General features: G+C 32.9%; 2 protein-coding genes and 1 long non-coding RNA gene across 5 annotated transcripts in view; all 3 read right to left on the bottom strand.

Moving 5' to 3' along the window:
- Window positions 1–8,640, bottom strand: part of LOC139491440 (sialomucin core protein 24-like) — a 66,893-nt gene extending 58,253 nt beyond the window's left edge. For 2 of the 3 annotated variants that reach the window (XR_011656538.1, XM_071279137.1), the window contains exon 1: window positions 8,450–8,636. The gene's annotated coding sequence lies outside the window, so the exon portion shown is untranslated. Of the gene's footprint in view, window positions 1–8,449 lie in introns of all 3 variants that reach the window. The other variant, XR_011656539.1, reaches the window with a different exon arrangement.
- Window positions 8,641–13,062: 4,422 nt separating this feature from the next.
- On the bottom strand, window positions 13,063–16,660 carry LOC139491441 (uncharacterized). The gene is made up of 3 exons (XR_011656540.1): window positions 16,531–16,660; window positions 13,921–14,028; window positions 13,063–13,132 (listed from the first exon to the last, which is right to left on the bottom strand). It is a non-coding gene; the product is annotated as an uncharacterized lncRNA (long non-coding RNA).
- Window positions 16,661–20,273: 3,613 nt separating this feature from the next.
- On the bottom strand, window positions 20,274–21,560 carry LOC139492477 (uncharacterized). The gene is made up of 2 exons (XM_071280656.1): window positions 21,452–21,560; window positions 20,274–20,879 (listed from the first exon to the last, which is right to left on the bottom strand). Exons 1-2 carry the CDS (start codon window positions 21,495–21,497, stop codon window positions 20,341–20,343), a joined length of 585 nt encoding a protein of 194 aa, XP_071136757.1. The 5' UTR covers window positions 21,498–21,560; the 3' UTR covers window positions 20,274–20,340.
- Window positions 21,561–26,568: the final 5,008 nt, after the last annotated feature.

Genomic DNA, 26,568 nt, shown 5'->3' with positions numbered 1-26,568 from the left:
ACACATTCCATACAATGTATTTTGTATAGATAGTGTTGTGCGCGGCACAGTACATTTTATTGAAAATGTACTATCTTCTGTAATAAGTAGTATTGTGCGCAGCATAGAACATTAAAGTACAGAATAAACATGGAAATTATTAAAAATTTCAAGCACAAAAAATTATGCTAATTCCATAATTAAAAATAATTCCAAGTTCAAATAATAGCCTGTTATATATATATTCAATTATTTCAATATCATCATTACAAGACAAAATTTTAATAGGACATTTCAAAAATTAAGTTGACCAGGGTAAATGGAGCTATTTGAATTAGTCTAAGAAGGATGCCACAGACACCTACAATTTATTAATATAACCATGACAACCTTAATTTCATTTATTTCTTCTGCTTAGTATATAAAATTTGTTGAATACCACTAGCTCTATTAACAAATGATTATTGGGAATCTTAAGCTTCAAGCCATTATATCTGTATATTAAAAATGTATTGACAAAATTTAATGCACGCCCACACACACTACTTGCATGACTCGGTTAAAGAGGAAGCATTGAATTGTAACATTTGTTACTTGGACATATATCTGAAAAGATTTTATTTCTTGCACAGGCTTTGACCATGTTGATGGGAATAGATCAAAATCGAGAGGTATCTCCCATTTCTATATAAAAAATACTAAAATTCAACTCCAGTCATATTGTTATATTATGAATATAGTACAATCATACATTTTGTAATAATCATACTATAATTAATCATATTTTAAATAGATTTATATAATTTACTTTTATTATTTTAAAAGAATGTCTGTTTCCCTCCCCACAGTCTACCCTTTTATAACAGAACAGGCAGGAAAGTCCTTTGTTTTTATTTTGGTCCTTTTTTTCTTTTTTTTTAACAGGATGTCAAAGCATGTTCACATGGATGGTTTGACATACTGATAAATTGATAGATAACTCCAGAGAGTTCTGGGAAGACATCCAATAATATCAGAACCAATGTCGGAACCAAACGAAATTATTTATTAAAGAAAAAAAAACAGATTTTTTTTTAGGAAAATAATTTTTTGACCAGTAGGCTTAATTTTGACCTGGTTGGGGAGAGCGGAAACAAACATATATTTTGGCCTGAAAAAAAGAACAAAGTTCCCAAGTCCCCACTTATTTTATCTATCAAAAAAATTCTTCCAACTTTTTTTCTTCATATCTTATAAGAACAAATGAAGAATGAACACAATGAATGAAGGCTTCAGAGAATATGGTATGTGATTTCCATTATAATTAATATTTCCATTGGGAATAACTCTTTAAAATATTTGATAAGCACTTATTTTCGTAAAAGGTCAAAGTTACGAGGAATATACTCATATACATTTTGTACCATGTAAACAATAGAATTAATCAAATGAGTGAAATTTATCCATCAATCATATACCCAATTTTGGCTGAACACTGATAATGATGTTGTCTTGTAACTGAGGAATTATTTGAATCTGGAATAATTTTGAAACTGGAATATCTTTAAGATTTGTTTCCTTATAGATTGTGTTATGAATGTGATGCAGAGCTCCAGATAAGCTGCATGTTTGCGTGATCACGCAATACAAATAATTAAAAACCCAATACAATAGCCCATTGCAGGGTTCAATAACCCAATTAATTCAACAGAAAACCCAATTATATGCCAAAACCATGAGTTTTCAACGCTTTTATTCTCTATCGTTTGCGTTATTTACCCTTATCAGTTTATAGTCTTCGGGTAATTCTATTTTTATAATATTTATAATTGGAAATGTCCTTTCGTTTTAAAGATAGAGCCCTGCACAATGCTGCATCAAGTAGCTGAAATGGGTCCCCGTTGGAACTTTCTTATGCTCAAAAGGTACACATCATGTTTATGAAACATTTCTATCTTGAATCTTCTCAGCGTTTATTCAATTAGCGTGTATCATGTTGTCATATTTTTTTTCAAATTTCTCGGGATTTATCATTACATACATGTACAATGAATTAAAACGAAAGTTAATGTCCGCTAAAAATATTGAATAAAAACACATGTTCAGCTTCTTTTGAATAGCTGATGGAAAGTTATGATGATAAAAAGACTCATCTAGTGTTTTTAGGAAGGGTCCATCGAATTCACGGGAGTACGTGTTTGCGTACCTTAACGAGAACATTGCTAATAACGTCCCAGAAAAAAATAAAAGAGCCTTCAGTTGCCAGACGTCATAATTATTTGGACTAATTATAATAATGGGGTTTCGTCAAAAACGAAATCAGTTGGAAAAAGTGAAAAGTCAAATCAATTATGACATGATATGTAGTTGGAAACATTTCTAATAAGGGACAACTTAACCCAGATTTATGTAAATTGAATTAAAAAAAAAACATTCAAGTATAATTTTAGTTTATATACTATTTTTTCATTTTAGTTGAGTGAATACGCATATATCCGTTTTTTACAGTTTATATAAGTTTTGAGAAAATACAAAACTGCCCGGCAGAACGTTTGAAACAAGACACAAATTAAACGTACGCAATAGCTCGTCAGTGAATAAAACAGCTACATGTAGCACATATACAAAGAAAGACACATATATATTTTAAGATGGAAAAATATTTAATATTGTGTTGATGAAAAAACCCAACACATTAAGGAGCTTGGTGGTGAAAAACCCAATTTGATATTTGCTTAAGGGGTGAATTAAAATTGATAATGCAATTCAAAAACTTTATCACCCAATTAAATAAGAAAATGGTGGGTAAAAACCCCAATTTGTGAATTCTTATCTGGAGCTCTGGTGATGCTATAATTTTTAACCAGATGCTCTGCAGGGCGTAGCTTTATACGACCGCAGAGGTTGAACCCTGAATGGTTGGGGCAAGTATGGACACAACATTCAAGCTGGATTCAGCTCTAAATTTGGATTGTGATTAAATAGTTGACACAGCATAGGTTTCTGACACAGAATGAATGTGTTCTAATGAACTTAAGATTTTTGTTTTCTCTTAGAGCAATTCACTATGCTGTTGAATATTAATCCTCTCAAAAAAATGTTTGAAGAAATTTTCTTTTTTATTTATGAAATTTCAAATGAGAAAGATTGAACCCAATTTTTTTAATCACATTCCCCTTTCCCTTATTCCAAAACTAATCTCAATTAAAATTTCTAATGGAGTTTGCAACAATAACTACTCATTTAAATACATCATAAAATATTAAGATGTAAAAAAACTGCTTGTTATCACTGAATGGTAAAGATTATTTTAATTTATCAGTTGGTAGTAAAAAGTGAATATACATTGTATATTGTATATAACAAAGATTTAAGTTGATTCTGGACAAAGAAAGATAACTCCAATTAAAAAAAATCTTGCTATTGCACAATATTTTGCAATTAGATATTTCTTGCTTACTATTCTGGACAAAGAAAGATAACTCTAATTAAAAAAAAATTTGCTATTTCACAATATTGTGCAATTAGATATTTCTTGCCATTGCGCAATACTGTGCAATTGAAAAGACTTGCTATTGCACAATACTTAATATAATAATTTTAGATCCTGATTTGGACCAACTTGAAAACTGGGCCCATAATAAATATCTAAGTACATTTTTGGATTCAGCATATCAAAGAACCCCAAGATTTCAATTTTTGTTAAAACCAGACTAAGTTTAATTTTGGACCCTTTGGACTTTAGTGTAGACCAATTTGAAAACAGGACCAAAAATGAAGAATCTACATACACAGTTAGATTTGGTATATCAAAGAACCCCATTTATTCAATTTTTGATGAAATCAAACAAAGTTTAATTTTGGACCCCGATTTGGACCAACTTGAAAACTGGGCCAATAATCAAGAATCTAAGTACATTTTTAGATTCAGCATATCAAAGAACCTAACTGATTCATTTTTTGTCAAAATCAAACTAAGTTTAATTTTGGACCCTTTGGACCTTAATGTAGACCAATTTGAAAACGGGACCAAAAGTTAAGAATCTACATACACAGTCATGACAGTTAGATTCGGCATATCAAAGAACCCCAATTATTCAATTTTGATGAAATCAAACAAAGTTTAATTTTGGACCCTTTGGGCCCCTTATTCTGTTGGGACCAAAACTCCCAAAATCAATACCAACCTTCCTTTTATGGTCATAAACCTTGTGTTTAAATTTCATAGATTTCTATTTACTTATACTAACGTTATGGTGCGAAAACCAAGAAAAATGCTTATTTGGGTCCCTTTTTGGCCCCTAATTCCTAAACTGTTGGGACCTAAACTCCCAAAATCAATACCAACCTTCCTTTTGTAGTCATTAACATTGTGTTTAAATTTCATTGATTTCTATTTACTTAAACTAAAGTTATTGTGCGAAAACTAAGAATAATGCTTATTTGGGCCCTTTTTTGGCCCCTAATTCCTAAACTGTTGAAACCAAAACTCCCAAAATCAATCCCAACCGTTCTTTTGTGGTCATAAACCTTGTGTCAAAATTTCATAGATTTCTATTAACTTAAACTAAAGTTATAGTGCGAAAACCAAGAAAATGCTTATTTGGGCCCTTTTTGGCCCCTAATTCCTAAAATGTTGGGACCAAAACTCCCAAAATCAATACCAACCTTCCTTTTGTGGTCATAAACCTTGTGTTAAAATTTCATAGATTTCCATTCACTTTTACTAAAGTTAGAGTGCGAAAACTAAAAGTATTCGGACGCAGGACGCAGGACGACGACGACGACGACGCCAACGTGATAGCAATATACGACGAAAAAATTTTCAAATTTTGCGGTCGTATAAAAACAAGATAGTATTTTAAATTTCCTTTTTTACCAGGATGCTAAACAAAATATCTGGGGAGAACACTGAATGGATGATGAAAACATTTAACCTAACTAGACATGGTGCTGAAGAGGGTTTGCCATGCACTCATAGCTAAAACTTATTTTACTTTCACTTATATTTCAGAACTAATTAACCCCCCTTAACCATGCAATAGATATAGGAAGATGTGGTATGAGTGCCAATGAGACAACTCTCCATCCAAGCAACAATTTATAAAAGTAAACCATTATAGGTCAAGGAATGCCCCTAACATGTACACGGAGTCTTGGGTCACACTGAACAGCAAGCTTATAATAAAGGGCCCGAAAAAATTAGTAATGTAAAACCATGATTCACACTGGAAAACCAACAGTCTAATCTATATAATAACAAGAAACACGTATGCATGGCCATCCCTTTTAAATTGGGTTACTTTTCATCACTATCATTCATACTATCCAGAATTCAAAATTATTTGAGATTAAAATAATTCCTTGATAGGGCATATTTAGTAATTTTTTTCTGGTACAGTTCATCCACAAAATTCATTAAGTGAAGCCATACTTGACTGGATGAAAACCCTTCCACAGAAGTAATTTTGGTTCTTATAGTGTTATAGACATCATGGTGAGAATAATTATTGCCCCTACTTATACAAATAAGAATTTGTGGTATGATTACCAATCAGACACCTCTCCACCAGAGAACAAATGACGTAGAAGCTTAGTCTTCTTCAACTTAAATAATATAATATTAAATTTGTGCATTTTTCCTGTAGAGGCAATTTGAATCACAATTGACATCAGGAAATTCATTGATTTTTTCCAAGATTAATCTGAAAATGAATAATAAAATTTTATGTTTTCAATACCCTTTTAACAAAATAAAACCCTGCTGTCTAAAAGGCTTTTTTATTTCAAAACCTGGGGAGGAATTGGCTTTCTGATTTATCCTAATGATGTCGTTAATAACATGAATTTTGAAATATTTTTAAACATAAAATTTTCAGGACTTCAACAGAAAAGTTCAGACATCAAATTGACAATTGCAAAGTAGATAAATGATTTAAAAATATTGTTTTTATTGGCACTGACTTCATATATAATATGGATTTTATTTTTGAAAAGTTAAAAGATAACTGAGTATATATGTATATTATACATTGTACCTTATATTGACATATATATGTGTACAGTTATGATACATCATGTGAATACTGAGGCCATAAAAAAGAATATGTTTGTTTGCCCTTAACATACCCACCTATAGAAAATAGCTGCCTACTCAAAATCTTTTATTGCCTTGATTAGAAAAAGTTTTTTTTTTAATCGGCTCTGCATGACAAAAAAAAAACCCATCCGACACTTCCATTTCTCTTTTTCAAAATAAAAAAAAGAAATTGCCTACCTAACTACCCACTGTCTCTATTTTTGGGCACACTAAAATATTTTTAAGTGTGGCCTGAATACTTAATATAGTTTTGCATTGCAGACGGTTTAAGTCTTCTTTACACTAAATCAATTAAACATGTTAAATCTGTCCTTATTGATACTTGAGTCTGAGAGAATATGATTTATTTATAAGGTGTTATTGGTTTGGAATATCTTTCAGCATGTTAAGTAACTGTTTGTTTTGCCTCTTCTAGTACTGTTCCAGCTTTTGGTGTAACCTATTTTTATCTTCAAAAAATTCTTTCATATTCATTTTAATTATTTGATAAGTTCTATATATTTTAATGCTTTGATATTCAATCTAATATGTTCCTTCTCAATTTCTTGACCTCTTTTGGAAAGTAACTCAAGTGACATGGTTGTGGAAACATTGTTTTAAGCAGAACATGTAAAGTCTGTCTTCAGAATATTGGAATCATAATGGTATTATCCATCTTTCCTTAACTGTGTAGCTCTTGGCCTCCAAATTATCATGATAATTGTTGAGTAAAAAAAATATCCCAAAAATGTGCGACTTTTATTTACTTGTTTTTGGATTAGAACTAGCTTTCAGTAAAGTTCTTTGAGTACTCTCCAATCTGTGTTTAATTTTAGTGTATTTTTGTTGTATGGATGTATAAATACCCTACCAGGTCCACTTTGAATTTTTATTAGATGTATTTCTGCTTTGGATCCATCTGATGAGTTAAGAACTTTTCAAATGATTTTCATAGTTTGTTGTTACACAACTGTCCCAGGTTAGGGGGCTGGTTTGGTGCCAACAAACTAGGTAAAACCCACCACATGCATGGCATTTTTAAATTTCCAGACCTTCATGACCTTAGTCCTGGACGACACCTATTACAGGACCTAGGCTCCAAGTTGTATTTATTGTAAAAAAAAATTTCAATGGTCCTGAACTTGCATAAATATTTGACACTGGATGTAAAAAAATCAATCAATCAACTGGCTTCCAGTAATTTTGAGTACTCTCAAATCTGCGTGTAATGGCCACAATTATTCAAAATTCCTAGGCAGGTAGGGATTTAACAGTAGAGGATGTTTAAGAAATATGAATTTCTTGAATTTTGTTAGCCATCGACTATATCTGTGAGGTGTATGGTTAGGGTGAAGGTTTAAGATTCAAAAGATTAATGGTTGATGTCTAGCGATATAATGTTCTATTATATAGAAGTATCAGTGTTTACGTGCCTATTTTTTTAAATGAAGGATCGCCAATATACTTGTACTATTAATTAAGATAAACATAAATATCAATCAGAACGGAATAGATATGATAATACCAAACAGGGTGTACTGCTTAATTAAAGGGATAGACAATACACTGATCTACGCTGGGCAATGCATATTGTAATTTTTTTTTTATATAACTGATTGTACTACGTTATTTAATTCACCAGTCAGATGTTATGGCACATTATTCACAATCCTTCGAACTTTTCATTATGTACATGTATTTTATAATTTTCATGATTAAATAACCAGTAAATTTAATATTTTTGTACATAAAATTTTGCAGCTTAAAAGCTGAAAATCGTTTTCCGTCTGTGGCCTTCGCCCCCTATCAGACTCCCTGCCGATACACCTTATCGCTAATCCCGGCTGACCCGGCCGCTTGAACTTTTGACGTCAACAACAATCACTTTTCCATTGTGGCGTCAGATATTTTGTTTTATGACATCAAAATTTTACGGGAACCTGTGTGATTTCCAGCAATGGCGGACAAATAGCGATAAGGTGGATTGGTGCCTACAGTTGACTGAATACCGAGGTACGCCCTGTCTTAATTTGATAAACATACATGATAGTGTTCCATGTCAATTTGTTTTGTTTGGATAAAGTTAGATATATTGGTTACTAACTGAGAAAAGGAACTTCAAATGTTTTAGTGCTAATTTCTGATTTGTGAGCTACATGAATTTCATAGGGAATTTCAAATACACCAAATAAATAATATTGTTTAATAATGTTATGATTTGATAGCTAAAAGAATATTGGATATGTGACTGAGCATTTGCAGAATAATTTATTGCTGTGTACAGAAGTGTGATTCAACGTTAAAATATACATAAATAACTTATGATGACCATGTATCATCAGGTGACAACAAATTTTATTTGTCACACACCAGCACACACGTGTCACTTGTTGAGTTTTGTAGGTCACTTACGTTCTCCATTACTGGTAGGAAAGGTCGACAGTGTGAAACAGAATATCAATATAACACTGACAAAATAAGGGATCGACATCTTTACACTTGTCATAAACTTCTGACAACAGGAACTTCTGCGATTGTAGTGCGACTTTTCAACTTTCGATTTAGTTTCCGCTGACGTAAATTCTATTCGGAAGATCTCAGATGTTTTGGTATAACCTGGTTTAAACTAGTTCAGACTAGGTACCAGATTATTTATTAATAGGTACCAGATTAGCTTTTATTCGCGGGAAATCTAACAGCGACTTTCTCTCACTTTCGTTAACTTTATTATCAGTGATTTTTTTCTCCTTCTTTTATCACAAATAGACTGACCTTTCGATACCATTTTAAGTAGAATGAAAGGGATTTGTCAATCTCATACTTTGTATCTCTGTACTAATAGATATACACAGCTACTTTTGCATATAGGTACTATTTCTGTACTAAAAATATGTAGTACTGGAGTTTTACTCTTAATATTTAGTACTATTTCTTTACGTTAAAGTTATTGTAATATTTAGGTACTTGTATTTTACAATAATTACATTAGAGTGTATGTTTCATTATAATATTTTATTCTGATTGGCTAACTGCACATCACGTGTTATTCCGTAAGCAGTTGCATTGCTCAATACAACTTTTCACTCATGATAACACGTGCTCCAACAATAAAGTGCACAGGTGAATTAAATAATAAAATATAAAAAATTCGTGTTTTCATGATCATAGCTAAAAAATGTAATTATAAGTATTGAATGCTTCTTTTTGTAACTTTATAGGGTTGTAAAAGCGTTGACCGTGCGTACATATATACAAAATGTACTTCGGTCAACGCTTTTACACCCCAATAAATTTACAAAAAGAAGCATTCAATTCTTAAGTACTTGAATTGTACTAAATATTTTGGTACAGAAATAATACAATTAAGTTCCATGTTTGAAAATCACAATTTTAAGAGATTTGAAATAGAAAAACTTTCAAAATGCTGAAATCAGGTAACGGTATAGTAACCAAAAATCTAGTACCTAAATTTCAAGTACAAATTAAGTACTGTAAAATACAGGTACCTAAATATTACAATAATTTTAAAGTAACAAAATAGTACTGAATATTAAAAGTAAATTTCCAGTACTACAGATTTTTAGTACAGAAATAGTACCTATGCAAAACTAGCTGTGTAGTCCGGGATACCAACTATATCAACTATATATCATGTATATATATGTTCCTGATCATTTATTATAGTTCATGTCTTTTAAAAAAATAATCCTCACCGGTGATTGGGAGTCATTCATGATGAATAACGGTAAAAAAATATTCTGCAACTATTTTTTTTCATATATATAAGCAATTATTTAAATCTAAAAACAATAACGGGACCAACCATATCATGGCCCTGTAATTGACAAATGAGATATATATACCGGCTAACAATACATGTAACCTGGGACTAACAGTCCCAAATGCCAGATGTAACGGGTATATATTAGATATGCCACATATGATATGACTGAAAGTTGCACTTTCAGCATGAAGAAGGAAAACAATTAAGAGAAGCAAACAATTTGAGATGTAAGCATCAAGAATTGCAACGAAAGGAGATGTGCAGACAGGAACCTCAGATAGAAACCAATCCACCAAACTAATCAAAACGCATACACATTGGTCTTTTGTTCTGTCTCTTAAAAGTTTAACCGCAAAAAAAAAAAAACGAAAGACATATCACTGGAACCATCGGAAATAAACAAATCATTTAAAGTCTTACAAACAGAAAACAGCATTTTAGTCGAAGGTGTGGATGGATAGGCATAACACATGATAGGGAAACTTATTTTGCAGAGGTGGATTTAGGGGAACAGGGGGCCCGCCCCCCCCCCCCCCTTTTTGGGAAAAAAAATGGTTGCTTATATAGCGAATAATTGAAGCGTGACTGGAGCGGGCCCCCTCTTAGGTCAGTCAGTGAGCCCCCACTTATGAAAATTTCTGGATCCGCCACTGTTTTGGTACATACGTTTCGTGGCGTATTTAGATTTTGGTATAAGTGCCAATGAGACTATACTCCCCATCCAAGTCACATTTTGTAAAAGAAAAAACATTTTAGATGAAAGAACGGTCAACACAGAGCATTGGCGCACACCGAACACAGCAAGCTATAAAGGGCCCCAAAATGACTAGTGTAAACCATTCAAACTGGAAAACCAACGGTTTAATCTATATAAAAACGAGAAACACTTATGAACCACACATTTGTCTGGATGATTTCACATTTAAAATTATTTAATAATATTAATCTATTGCTCTCAGCACTGAAATTTTGCAATTCCTTAATGGCGTCGCTGATGCACTGAATGTAATTCTACATAAATCAATAACGTAAAACATTTAATTAATACAATGCACCATTGATACCGAATCATATCATGATGCCAAATATAGTGTCAAAACAGGAATAACAGTGGACGAAATGAGATCCTTTTTTAACTGCCGTGTTCTAGATATCCAATTTGGATGGCACAACTCTATAACATTAAATGTTAAACAGAAAATCTTGTTGCATAAAATTTCATGCTTTTTGTATTCACTACATTATTAATACTGGCTATATCCACCACTTGATTTTCGTCTTGTATAACAGCAGTATCCAATTCCAAATATTATCACTAAGCCAGCCGCTAAACCAAAACCACCACCAAAAGAAGGACCGTCAAATTTACGTCCTGCCGGTTTTATGGTTGTGGTTGTGGTTGGTTTATTTGGTGTTGTTCCTGTAGAGACAACGGGTTTGGATGGAGGTTGTGTAGTTTCCTTGGCCGGTGTTGATGGTTTTGTTACTTGTGTTGTACCTCCGGGTTTTGTTGGTTGTGTTGTCTGAGCATTCAATGTTGTCCCTGCTCCTGCTGTTACGGTACCAGGGTTTACTGTCGTTTCTGATGTTGCGATTGATGTATCATTGCCACTAGTTGCAGACACAGGAGCTGAAAGATCAAATTTAATCTAAATAAAAAGTACGATTGAATTAAGATTTGATTTTCTTAGCCTAACCTTTGAATAACTTGTCAAGTAAAAATTGACAAGGGTTATTGAACCAAGGGGAGGGAGTTTACCTTACACACTTTAACAATGACATCATTTACAATTTTAGAGCAGATGTTAGATTCCTGCACTTTGCAAAAGTTAAAATATTTTCTTGGCAAGTGTAACATCATTTTGTGTCTTGAATATCTGAACATATATTACTGCGATAAATATCTGGAAATGTTTATGGATAGGATGTATGGAATGCACTATATTTTATGTATCAAAAAGGTAGTGATAATTAAGTCTTGAAGATTTAGATATTATGTCAGTTTAAAAAGGTTTAGATTGCATTTCATGCAATTGTTACCACCCATTGTGCTGTATTGTATTGTATTGTATAGACTTACCAGTTTGACCTGAAAAATAAAATAAAAGTACAAATTGAAATATTTTCTGCAAATATTAAAAAGAAGATTTGGTATGATTGCCAATGAGAAAACTCTCCACAAGAGACCAAATTACACAGAAATTATCAACTATAGGTCACCGTAGACTATCACTATACATTTTGCAAATCATATATAGAGTATCATAGTAAAAGGATACATACAGCCTTTATCATTTTTATAATTATAATCATTATTCCAAACAGTTAAGAAATGTTTGATACTTTTAGAATCGAAAATTCTCAATGCTGCTGCTGTAAATCTTTTTTCTCTTGTTCTCAACACTTCATCAGCTGCTGTATTCACACACAAATTTTATTATCAAAATTGTCATACAGAAATACTCATAGTTTATGCGTATTTTCAGTCCTAGAGTTTTGCAAAAAAAGAGCACCACAAGTTAAAAGATGAAATTCAGAAGAAATTCTCAGCATCTAATACTATGTATATCTTTCAGGGATCTCCATGGATGAAAATTGAACGACGGAGGATCTTTTACTATCACAAACTATGTCTACGCAATACAGTGTAGTGCGATCGAAAGTGTTTCATCCCTCCATATAAGGAATGGTGAACATGCTAATTCATTGCTTATTCAAATTATATTTATTTGAATTTTCATTATAAATATTTTCAATAATTGCCGTTTTGCTCGTTGTGGAATTTGTTTTGAAAATGCACCTACAACTTCTAATATTTAGGGCAATGCTTAACTCATTTTCTTAAAACATGAAGTAATCCAAAGCTTCTCTTTCTTGCAAGTTCTTTTGTTTATTTATTAATCATACAAGAATAAAACACATACAGAATTTCCATCAAAACAGTTCTCAGTGTGATTTCCTCTTAGAGTTACCTGCTGCCTTAACGCTTAACTTTTGAGGCCACAAGCCAGATGGCATGCTCATTTTTTGGGGTAAATTAAGGTTGGATTCTGTTGGCTTGTAGAGAAGAATTTTACAAGCCTGAGATCAATTTAACATGCCAATGCCATAGGACTTAAGCATGAAGACTGTTACCTCCCTTTAGCTTTTCTAAATATAGTAAATCTGTCTGACTAATAAAGTCAACTCTACAAGTACTTCCATTTGAAATCTGTTACCTTTGACCTTAAAAATGAAGTTAAAATCAAACTTACACGAATCTGTGTATTCACTATTACAAAGTTTTGGTAAATCAGTGGCTTTGTAGCAAGCTAAAACATAATACAAAAAAAATGGTTATTAAAAAAAAACTGATTGACAAACAAACAAAACAAATCACAGTACCAAAAATTATCCTAATATTACATATACCGGTATATCAAACCCTTTTTATAGAAATCCCATCAAAACTAACAATCTCGACAGAAGTTCCATGTTAAAAAGGTACTGTCACATGGGTAGTCTGAACCAATCAAATACTTATATAGCTATCAAATGTTTGCACCTGTCCTAAGTCAGGAACCTGATGTACAGTAGCTGTCGTTTGTTTATGTAGTTCATACATGTTTCTTTTTTCTCTGTTTTTGTATAGATTAGACCGCTGGTTTTCCCGTTTGAATGGTTTTACGTTACTAATATTGGGGGCCCTTTATTATAGCTTGCTGTTCAGTGTGAGCCAAGGCTCCTTGGTGAAGGCCGTACCTTGACCTATAATGGTTTACTTTTATAAATTGTTATTTGGATGTAAAGTTGTCTCATTGGCACTCATACACATCTTCCTATATCTATCAAAGGAAGTATGTTAATAAAATCATTTAGTTTTAGGTCTTTTGATTAAGCTTATCAATAATGTATTCCCATAAAAATATCACTATATCTTAATAAAAGTTGTATACATTAGTTACAATTTTTAATTACGTGTATTAATATATAACATATGTATAAGAACATTATTGCCATCTAGAAAGACAGTTATAGCAAACGAATTTTTGAAAGAGCTTGTTTTTCTGACTGCTAAGATGTACGGTGTTGACGAAAACTGCAGTTTATAGACACTTACCGTCAAGTTTTATTGTGTTGTTGCCACAAGCTCCTAACCAAGCACAACCAGCATTGGTAGTGGTGTTACAACAGTCTGTTTCAGTTTTAACTAGGCTGCATGTATCTACTGTAAAATCGTGATACAAAATATTAGTAATTCATTTGAATTTATATCTATATTTTATATCAGCTTTTAGCTATACACATGGAGTACTAGTTTAAAAGCTTACCCAATCACATCTTCCCAATTTTTATTTCACATGTTGTTTGTGCTTGCAGCTTGTTATATAGTATTTTATGCAATTTGTTGGAAAAATAACGTGCAAATTATGTTTTGTAGCTATTTTATTTCAACTTGGTTTAGGCACACACATCCTCCCTCTAATTAAAAATCTCTTCAAGGTTAAAATTGTCATCTAAGTTTTAAAAATAACATTTTGAATATATGATAGAACAATGTACAATATACATGAATGATGCTCCATCAATCTAACTTGTACATGAACGATGGAAATTTGTAATGTTTTTTTCTAAGTCTCCTGTTACCTACTTCCATTTCGAGCAAGCGTTAATGTGAATATTTCTTTCTGGGTAACAGATCATTTTTCATGTCCTCTTTGCTGACTGCATTTAAACATTTTGCTTTCTTTGAAAAATCTCAGGCCTTGTTTTGAATTTAAACAACTTAAGCTCAAGTACCAGGTGTAAATTGCATGATAAAACATTATATGTACATTGTCTGGAATATAAAATATATTTGTAAGCAGTAGCCAGCAAGCCTCGCTTTTGGTTCTGTTTATAAACCTTGTACAAATAGATTTTATATTTTGCAAGACAAGTATGTATATTGTGTATATTCTTTTTACACATTATTTTAATTTCCTATAGTTTAGAGTTGACATACTATTATACTCTAGATTCACTTCTATCGTTGGATACCATTTTCGGAGATTTTATGGGAACAGTTTAATCACGATTTTTAAAGTTTAATGAATTACAAATTTTCTATAAGCTTGTCTGAAAACTCAGCCGTGTTTGGCACAACTTTTTGGAAGTTTGAGTCATCAATGCTCTTTCAACTTTGAACTTGTTTGGCTTTTCTAAGTGTTTTGATCTAAGCGTCACTGATGAGTCTTATGTAGACGAAACGCGTGTCTGACGTATTGTAGTATAAGCCTAGTACCTTTGATAACTTATTTTTCTTCATTCCCATAAAAAACAGCTTCTCAAATATTTGCATTATAATTTTTTGTTACTGAATATTTGAAATGTCGAGATATTTGAGCTAATTCTCTTGGAGTACAAACAAAAACTAAGTAAAGAGTGTTCTCAAAATCTTTTTTTTTATCATAAGGACCACCTTGACTATAAATCGAGTACTAGTGCATGGTCCCAGTGAAAATTCGATGGTTCTGTATTATCAGAACAAAAAATCACTCATTATTTCCAAAAGTTTAAATTGCTGTACTATGTAGAAGAAAGCTTTGGAAAATAATAAAACCATAGTCGGACATCAAAACCATCACTGCAGTTGTAAAAAGTGAACCTACCTCTATTTTTGCGGTCGTGGCAGACAAGGACATCATTGGTGAACCTACCTCTACTTTGGTTGTCAGAAATTAACATAATTTTCGAGAACACTGCTAACATGCCCCCATCTTTTTTGTCCTAATCTGTTTTTATTTGCTTGTAACACGTTAATAGCATGTTCAGTTATCATGATACGGCCTCTCATAGCAGACTATATATGGGATGGTATTTCAGGGGCGGATCTAGCCATTTTAAAAAGGGGGTTCCCAACCCAGAGTAAAAGGGAATCCAAGTATATACTCCCATTCAAATAAATTGATCGTCCTAAAAAGGGGGGTTCTAAGTATATACTACCATTCAAATGAATTGATCTTCCAAAAAAGTGGGGTTCCGACCCCCGGACCCCCTGGATCCGCCACTGTATTTGCTCCACTTGTTTAAGGTCGTACGGTCATCTCTAGTTGCTAACAACTACTTCTTTTCGTTTGTGAGGACAGTTGTCTTATTTGGAAATCATACCACATGATGGTCATCTATACTTATCTTTATGTTTTAAGGTTCAACATATCGAACACTGTTTATGTAAAGCAGAATATTGAAATTTTGAATTACAGAGTTACGATTCTTGCGGTTACAAGAACGCAATCATTATTTGTTTGTATTGAGATTATCGCCTTATTGTTCGTTGGCTTATTGTTCGCTAGCTATTGTTCGCTAGCTTCAGCCTGGTTATTGAGATAGAACTTGAAACATAATCTTGTGCGACTCTAGGGATACTTGATGGTAAATGATTGGAATCACGGTTCACAAAAACAACAGGGATTTTTTTCATACACACCATGTATTAAAAAAAGTTGTAAAACATATATATTTGACGTATTAACGTATGAGCAAGGATTTGTATAGTTAACTACACAAATCCTTGGTATGAGCCATTTTAAAAATGATTAAAAAAAATCCCTTTTCCGTTTATTAATACAAAAACACATAAGGGTTTGTTTGTTTTTTCTTCAAGAAATAAAATATGGAATTCCAATGTTCTCCTATAGAAAAACATTACAAATAATTGTGCTCTTGAATTTTCTCGGTACATTCTTACCTGATGACACTGTGGCTCCATTAATTATTGATATACAGGCGCCTAAAATGACAATACATAAAAGTTGCCAGTTGCCGTTCATGGTGGATGGTAAAAAGTGTTGTACTTTGTTACTGTCCTCGCGGTCATGTGTCATATAAGATGATAACAAAATGTACGGTAATCATTCATTTTTCATTTTACTGATAGATAATTTGTTACGTAGAAGATTATGCATTTTAATCTTGTCAAAAGATTACAACTTAACGATAATCAACCAATTTAATTAACAGATTTTACATGAATGCGATACTAAATTTTCCGTGGTACAATGCAAGAAGGTCAACTTAAAAATGAAGGCAAGCGTTAGCCTATACTCAAGCTAACGAACATTTAGACGAAACACGCCAACCTGAGCATCTATGATGAGTAAACACTGAAGAACATAATGAACTAACTCTCCAAAAGAGACCAACTGACAGACATTAACAACTATAGATCATCGTACGGCATTCAACAATGAGTAAACCCCATACCGCATAGTCAGCTATGAAATGCCCCGAAACGGCAAATGTAAAACAACTCAAAAGGCCAGATTTATGTATAAAATAATGAACGAAAAACAAATATGATATACAGCAACCAACGACAACTACTAAATTACAGGTTCCTGACTTACAAGCACATATAGATGCTAGGTTAGGCTAGTTAAAATGGATTTAGTGAAAATACGTCAATAACAGTCAGAGAAAACCATGACCTTGTGCAATGCCAAGATACGGGTATCGACACGTAAACATATGCAAATTCATGGTTCTATACAATCTGTGACAGATTGTGTGCCGGTCAAGTTAATCATTTATTTATTTCCATTCGAAATGTAAGAAAAGAGTTGATATTAAGGAGACCCATTTTACTATTAAGAATAGTTTTTTTTCGGCAAAAAATTGCAATTGTATCATGGGAGATAAGTATATTTTAAGGAACGATAATGTTCTTTTGAACACTTTAAGGATGTACATGTGCCATTTGGCAACCGTCAGTGGGTCAAGCCAACAGATATATATCATGATACATTGCAATTTGTAAGGTAAAATTTATTTTGAATGATTCACGATTTGAATAAAATATAGGTTGTCTTTCTCGTTTCTCGTTTTTATATAGGTTAGACCGTTGGTTTTCCCGTCAATGGTTTTACACTAGTCATTGTTTGGGGTCCTCCATGGATTGCTGTTCCGCGGTGTGAGCCAAGGTTTCGTGTTGAAGAACGTATACTATTTTGACCTATAGTGGTTTACTTTTAATTACAGATTGTGACTTGGGTGGAGAGTTGTCTCATTGGCACACATACCACATCTTTTTATATCTATTTATCACTTTTAATGATTCATGATTTGGATAAAATATAGATATAATTAGTTATCAAAGGTACCAGGCTTATAATTTAATACCCCAGACGCGCGTTTTGTCTACATAAGACTCATCAGTGACGCTCAGATCAAACAGATCAAAGCCAAAAAAAAGGACAAAGTTGAAGAGCTTTGATGACCCAAAATTTTAAAAAGTTGTGCCAAATACGGCTAAGGTTATCTTTGCCTGGGATGAAAAAATAATCCTTGGTATTTCGAATAATTCATACTTTTGCAAACTGTAAATTTATGTAAAAATGACCATATAATTGATATGCAGGTCAACACCGAAGTGCTGACTACTGTGAGATGATTAATATTGACAATGTGACTATCCACCAGTTTGTAATTTTGTTGTGCTTATTAGTAGTGATCTCATTAGTCTATAGCATTTTTTTTTTTCATACTCCCCCCCCCCCCCCCCCATTATAACAATAGACAACCACAGCTAGACAACACCACTGTTACATAGCTGGCCCGTTATTGGGACAGACACAATATGACAGAGTCAAACATTTTTGTGCGTATTTAACCCTTTCTAAATTATTTGAAATTGTACAACATCAGAGCAAACAATGCTTCACTCATCAGATCTGGGGGAAAACAATACAAAAAGCCAAAATACAGAGTACTAGTAGCTACGAAATAGTCCAGTCAAACTAAGATTTAACCTCAAACTAATTGCAACAGAAAATGTTTTCGTTCTAATATATAGCATTATGCCCTTTATATACACAGAAAAAAAGTCCCATAAAATCTTACTTGAGGAAAACTAAAAATCAGCATTTTTAATTTCCTATGGAAATTAACATTGGAAGGGGAGATAACTCTTACAAAAATGAGTCTTTTTTTGGTCAGTTTGTGCTTGTTTTTCTTAAAATTTATTTAAAGTATGATACTTTAATGGGGTTATAAGTTTGTATTTGACTAAATTATATAATCTCCTGCTCATGAAATGTACAAAACCGAAGTGTTATGGGTAGTTTTATTTTTTTCGTGCATTTTTCATTAAAGAAATTGCAAATTTGAAGCTTTGTGACCATTTTGAAAAAATAATGTGAACATTTGGTATTGTTTATGTCTGTATATTATATTTTTTCAGCAACTAACTTATCTAAAGAAACTTTAAACCACAAAAAGAAGAATACATGCTTAATTATTTTTATCAAATTTGAGATTCTTTACCTTGCCATGTTGAAAAATTCAATAAATGGTCAACTAATGAATTACGAAATCTAGATTATAACTTGATAAAAGATATGGAAAGACCTTTAAAGATGTTTGTTATACTCTAAAGACCGCTAAAAATTCAAGAATCAATACATTCTGATGAATAGAAGCGGTAAAGTTATAATTTTGTATCAATTTTTATTGATATTTGTCTTTTTTGCAAGAGTTATCTCCCTTTTCAATGCAAATCTCCATAGGAATTTTAAATGGTGACTTTTTTAGTCTTTCTCAAGTTAGATTTTATGGGACTTTTTTCTTTGTATATTTGGGGTATAAAACTAAAGATTAAAACTTAAAAATCTTCTGTTGTAATTACTTTCGGGTTAGGGTCAAATTTTTGCTAGATTGACTGGACTAAAAACCGAGTTCAAAGCACAACATCAGAATAAATAAGGCTTTCAATAAAAATACAATTATAAACAAATCTAAGGTATGTCATTGAAAACATATTTAATTATACGCCCTCGCAAACAAACACCCACCTTAAAAAAAACCGTGTACTTAGTGGACTTTGTTTGGTCTTTCAGCCATGCATTGTGTTTGGTCTTTCAGCCATGCATTGTGTTTGGTCTTTCAGCCATGCATTGTGCTTTATGTCTTATTATTATTTTGCACCTGATAATCGAGCCGGTTCTGACATTAGGGTTCCCAAATTTCTGTATTCTTTAATATTTGATATTGTTTTGGCCAATATTCGCCAATCTTTATATTAGAGCGCCAAATTTTTCGAATATCTTTATTTTTATGTCCATTATTTTCTATTTCGTTTCATTTATTCTCTACTCTAAAGACACTAGACCTTCATGAACTGTTTTGAACATGCATTGAATGCTTTACACAAACGAATCTAAATTTGGACTATCAACCTATGTCCATAAATAATCATTCAACTGTTCTGATACGAAATTTGAAATGTTTAAAGAAATTATGTATGTTGTTGATATGAAAATAAGGAGATGTGGTATGTTTGCCAATGAGACAGCTATGCACATATCAAGTTCAAATGCAGTGGATGCAAGCAATTAGATGCAACCGTACGACCTTCAACGATGAGACAAATATATGGTAAAGTCGGCTATAAAAGGCACATGCTACCAATTAAAAAAAAAGAAGACAGTTCATTTTTATATATAATTATATTAATGTATTGAAATAAAAAATCTAACATTACATCTCAGATCTATGTTACAACTCAGTCTTTCAAAAAGTTTATTGAAGATGTTGAGTCAAAATTTGATAAAGTTTCATATGGAAACCGACGTCGATAAAGAAAAACAAGAAGTATTGACACACAAACTGTTATAACACCTCCCAGAATACCGATTCCAAAGGATAAACCACTAAATCCAGAACCATCGCCTGACGATGGAACACGTGTCGTTGTTGGAATACCCGATGTTGATTGTACAGAAATTGTTGTTTTATCTGGAACAGTTGTCGGATGTGACGTTTCTGGAACAGCCGACGGGTTTGAAGTTTTGGGAGCACCTGACGTACTTACGGCTGTTGAAACAGACGAGTAATCCGGATTTTCCGTCGTATCAGTTATGTAAGGTTTATTGGTTGTGTTTCCATGTGTGGTACCTGCGGATGAATCGGAAGATGTGGCATGAGATGACACTGGTATTCCATGTGTTGTAACTTGAGCGGACTGAGTGGAAGTGTCATTTGATCCATCAATGTCAGCTAAAGTTGGACGATTTGACGAAGAAGCAGTTAGTGTAATGATTCCTGAAAAAAGATGGAAAAAACTGAAGAATATACAAGCCCAAACATAAAAGTCAAATATTTCATTACATTATATCGCTTCGTTGTAAAATCTGTTTACATGTACATAGTTATATACCTAGCTAGTTGTTTCAGAAGTTTTAATAAAGACTTTAACTCATTTAAACACTAAAACCTAATGACACAAATGACAAAAAAGATTTCTATATATCTCTGTATTGTTTATCTGTCAAATGGTATATTGTGTAATATTTGTTGCTGGTCAATTATTTCAATAGTTGGCAACTTGCTGTATGTCATATTTGCTTTTCGTTTATTATTTCGAAGCATGGTATAGATTGATATGTGGTATGGGTCTTGCTCATTGTTGAAGGCCGTACGATGACCGATATGTAATTAATAACGTCAACGTCATTTGGTCTAGTAGAAAGTTGTCTCATTACCTATTATTATGCCACATCTTCTTATTTTTATACGGCCAGCAAATTTGATTATATTTTATGTTTTGAATGTTCGAGGAATCTTTTAAAGAATATGTACCCCCAAAAACTGAATTACATGTATAAATGACTTACCTGAAATATAGATCGACAAGACGACTTTTAAAATATTCATCTTCATTGTTGAGTGTAGATATATTTTATCTACATTTCAAAATTACAATACTGGACTTTGTGATGTTCATTGACTTTAGATTATGTATAAACTTATTGATAATTAACGTAATATCTAATAGATATGATATAAATATCACACATAGTGGAGTAGGATTTAATATTAGTGGTGCAAACTAAAAAAAAGTATAAATTAAAAAAATAAAATTTGTACATTAAAAAGTTTTTGGTCGAGGTAGTTTTTGAAGAAGTTGAAGTTCAATCAACTTGAAACTTATTACACATGTTTCTTTTGATATGGTCTTTCTAATTTTATAGTTCTTGCCCCATTTTCAGGGTCCACTGAACATAGAAAATGATATTGCGGATGGGGCATTAGTGTACTGGGAACACCATCTTGGTTTATTATTAATTTTTGCCTAGAAGTTGGGACCCCGTCACCACTCCCATTACCGATTCTAACACACCTAAAGAAGGTTTTGTACATGATTTTTAACCATGGAAGTGTATACATTGTTTATTTCTTTATTTAAAAAGCTCAGAAATTCATGTATAAAATAGTAACAAATCAGACCAAACATCAACTTTTAAAATGATACGATTTTTAGATGTATCTTGAAATCATAATATAAAAATGAAATCACTTGTCACAGTATTTAGTATGAGGTTTGAACTTCTTTAATAAGGGAAAACTATGGACATTAATCGTAGCTTATACGGTAACAGTAACAAAATGAAAGAGAGGCAGAAGATACCAAAGCGGTTTTTAATCTCAGAAGTCACGGTTTGAAAAACAGACGTTATGAAAAAAAGACAAATGACCAATAGACAAAAGTAAATAAAAAACACAACGTTGAGCTACTCAAACCCCAACAAAAATCTGGAGGTGATACAGATCAATTTCTAGAAGAATATTGCAGTTTAAACATGTTTCTTTACTTTAAAGAAATGTCCTTCTGTACAAAAAAAAATGAAAAACAGAAACGTACCGTATATAGACCAAAATGTTAAACAACCATATTAAAAAATTAATTCCAAAGCATATGGCACAACTATACTGAGCGAAAAAAGTTAAGCAACACTTTTTTTCTGTTTTTTTGTTTCTGGCAAAAACTTATTTAAACGTAATTGATATAATCCTTAGTTTTACCTGTAATTAAAACAGTCGTACTTTTTTCATGGTGATTTATTTCGCGCCATTTCAGCTTTGCACGTGTAAATAATGTTTTACCATCTATACCTGTACTTTTAAAACGATATTTAAAATTTCTTTTTCACTAACGTACACCTTTGAAAAATTGCATAGGGCGTCAACCAGGTCTCCCCGAAAAGGACCGTCAAAAAGCTCTTGGAATGGTTAATGCCGAAATGAGTGTTGCTGACATCGTGGCTCGATGTATTGTGCATAAGGCAACATTTTAGACACTAACAAACAGATATATCTCGTAGACAAAAAAAAAACTATCGTCAAGGGAGGAGCACTTCCTTCGCTTTACGTCAACACGCTACAATTTTTTCAGGCCACAAAAGTAGTGCATTGACTACGGGCAGCTGCTGGTGTCTGTCAATCTTTCATTGGTGCACTAAGGGCATGGCTGAGAAATTGATTTTTAATACCAATACTCGTTTCCGCATTTTGACCCTCCCGCGCTTCATACAAAGAAAATCCAAATGAATGTGAGTGATAAACATTCATGTTGCTTCTGACATGTTATAGTTCTATTTTGTTATTATTAAAATTATATGTGTTATGATTTTGTAACAAACAAAAATTTCACATTGCTAAACTTTTTTGGCTCAGGATATGACTCGTGTAATCAGAATGGTGGGACATACTTCCAGAAAATATTTCATTCCAACTTTTTTGGTCTAGCATGACTACCTGGTACTCATTCTTTCATGAAGTAGGTTGAAGGTGTCAAGAAATTTTACGTCCAAAGTGTTCACTATCATTCGAATCAGTCCATATCAACCACGCGATTGTTAACCAACAGAAATTGGACAAACTACACGGGACATACACTCATTTTCGTTCCAAAATTCACATTAAACAATAACTTACAAGCTCATTCTGACATAATGACTGTCTAACTCTCACAAGCACGCACTCACTCCCTCACATAGCTTTTATTTTGCTCGTCCGTCAGTACACATGCTATCTCTATCGCTCCTACACGCTACCTCTCTAGCTCCCACACTTTTTCTCTCACTATCGCACATTCTTACTCTCTCGCACTCTTACTGTTTCGCTCACATTTTAACACTCACATTCTTACTCTCTTTCTCTTGTTCTTAATTCCTTGCTCACACTCTCGCTCACTCTCTTACACTCTCGCTCGCTCACTTTCTCACTCTCTTTCACTCTCTTACACTCTCGCTCGCTCGCTCACTTTCTCACTCTCTTTCACTCTGGCTCCGCTCTCTCACTCTCACTCTTTGTTCGCGCTCTCTCTCTCTCTTGTTCACTTTCTCTCTCTTGTTCACTTTCTCTCTCTTGTTCTTAATTTCTCGCTCACTCTCTTACACGCTCGCTCACTCTCTCACGCTCGCTCTCACTCTCGCTCACTCTCTCTCACTCTCTCACGCTCGCTCACTCACTCACTTACACTATGGCTCCGCTCTCTCAGACTATCTAACTCTCTCGCTCCGCTCCCTCACTCTCTTGATCACTCTCACTCTTTGTTCGCTCGCACTCTGACTCTCTTCTGGCTCTCTACTTCTCTGGCTCACTCTCTGATTCCCTCCATCGCTCATTCTCTGGTTCGCTCGCTCACTGGTTGCTGACTCACTGGTTCCCTCGCTCACTAGTTCGTTCGCTCTCTAGCTTAGTTCGTTCGCTCTCTAGCTTAGTTCGTTCGCTCTCTAGCTTCGCTAGCTCGCTCTCTGGCTCCGCTCGCTCACTGGCTCCGCTCACTTTCTGGCCCTCTCATTCGCCAAGCTAACCTTCAAAGATTAACATGCAGCGAAATTCACCCTCCCAGTGAAACATCTGTATAACTTTCACGGAGTATTCTGTCCGAGTATTATACATGGGATTCGAAATGGCTGTAGCAGTACATTGGTTCAACTCTATAGGGACTATCATTTGCACAGTCCATCAGGTCGAACTCGTCTCTGTCTACGTTTACCATTGTCTGGGACGGTTCGGTACCCACACCTTCAGTTTGCCTTCATTAGGTATGAGTACAATATGTTATGAAAAAAAGTTTGAACTTTATTGCATTATAATTTACATTGAGTAGCGGTATTTCAACATTTTATGTTTTGCAATTATATTTGTTATGAAGAACCAACTTTATATTGTTTTAGTTTCATTTTATTTGTTTAATATTTCTATTCCTTTTATATTGTTAAGTTATTTATAAAATTACTCATATTTTTGTATCCTTAAAATACATTTAGCGCAATGAAATAATGGGTGCTAACTGTGTTGATCCTTTATATTTCATTGTAAATGTACTAGCTAACAAATGTATGATAATATAATGATACTCATATATATGAATTCTGTTCACTTGTAATCAGTGAAGTGTAAAAATATTGACTGTGATTAAATAATAAAAATTTCTTTATAATGAATCAAAGGAGACAACTTCAAGGAGAAAAATATTTTATATCTTAATATGTTGAAAGGAAAATATTTACTCTAATAAAAGTGGCTAGGATGGGATTATTGCAAACAAAACTGGGTAAATTTATTTTTTATTTGACTATAAAAAAAAATAACTGCAAACATTGAATACGTATGAAACAAATGTCACTTCGTTCTAAAGAAAACAGCAAATGATACATTTAAGATACAAATACAAACGTTAAACTAAAACAACAACAAAAGATACAAAAGGCAAGATGAGCACCTTCAAACAAAGTAGAAAACTGAATATTTTCCTTCTCTGGGACCTTAAATTTGGACATTCTATTTGACACTGATGTAGTATTCCAGATAACAGTAATAATGGTGTTAATTATGTAATGAGTAGTGATTATTCAATCTTGATCAATCTGTTTCTTTTCACATATTTTAAATATCATTTCATTTTATCCCTGTAAGAGAACTACACTGTTCTCAAAATAACAAAATACATCTCAGTTATTCCGCTTTGTTCGACGAATACCACTTTAATCAACTAAATCTCACGAGATAGGGAAAATAGCACATCTAATTTTTATCTCCTCAATTTGACAACCCTGCTCCCTCCCTCAGCTGTTTTATATACAAATGATATACCATTTATCTAGGAGATATTTTTCTTTCCAAGCACATCGAAAAACATTTGTATTCAGGTATTTTACATCCAATCTTTTATGGTTATACATTTGTATTGAATAAAAAGTCATTCACCTCAAAAGTTAACTAAACCTTTGGACTGACTTATTCAGAAGGATGATAGTTACGATTCAGTTAGGTATTTCAATATGGCATATTTTGGAATTAAAATTGATTCACTCATATGGTCTTTGTCTCAGATTTATTCTAAACCATGTGTTGACATTATGGGATTTGTTTTTCTCATATATTTTATAATTATATGATACTAAACTCCTAACGTGAGAGAGTGTGCTTAATTGTCATATGATGAAGATAATATTTGCATTAATTAACTGCTAGTAGTCCTTTGTTAACTCATGTTTCAATGTCATTTTGTTAGTTTCTTCTGTTACCTTTTCTGACATTGGACTCCGATTTCTTTTGAACTGAGTTTTATTGTGCGTATTACAGTGTGATTGTTTGATCTACATTGGCTAGAGGTATATGAAAGGGGGTTGAGATCTCAAAAAACATTTGTACTCCGCCGCATTTTTGCATCTACTCCAAGTAGGCTTAAGCCTTTGTTATTCTTGCTTGTTGTTTTTTGTTTTCATTTACTTTCATAGGTAAATTTTGAAGTTTATTATGACGTCCATTTTTACTAAACAATCATACATTTTTGTTGAGGGGCTAGCTGAATGAATCCCGTCTCCGGGTGTGATATTTTCCGGCACACTGTGTTGAAGACCCGTTGGTGTTATTTGGCTGTTTTTATGTCTGGCGTACATAATAAATAGTCTGCCTGATACTTTTAATGACTTTTCACAAT

Source organism: Mytilus edulis, chromosome 10 (assembly GCF_963676685.1).
Source record: "Mytilus edulis chromosome 10, xbMytEdul2.2, whole genome shotgun sequence".
Classification (NCBI taxonomy): Eukaryota; Metazoa; Mollusca; class Bivalvia; order Mytilida; family Mytilidae; genus Mytilus; species Mytilus edulis.
The sequence above is the reverse complement of the archived record's forward strand: the minus strand, read 5'-3'. Positions and strand labels throughout refer to the sequence as shown.

Bases quoted from the DNA above. Each gene is read 5' to 3' on its own strand.
- LOC139492477 (XM_071280656.1), bottom strand. From the start codon at position 21,497: ATGAAGATGAATATTTTAAAAGTCGTCTTGTCGATCTATATTTCAG. The intron at 20,880-21,451 runs GTAAGTCATTTA...ATCTTTTTTCAG, and splicing joins CTTGTCGATCTATATTTCAG to GAATCATTACACTAACTGCT.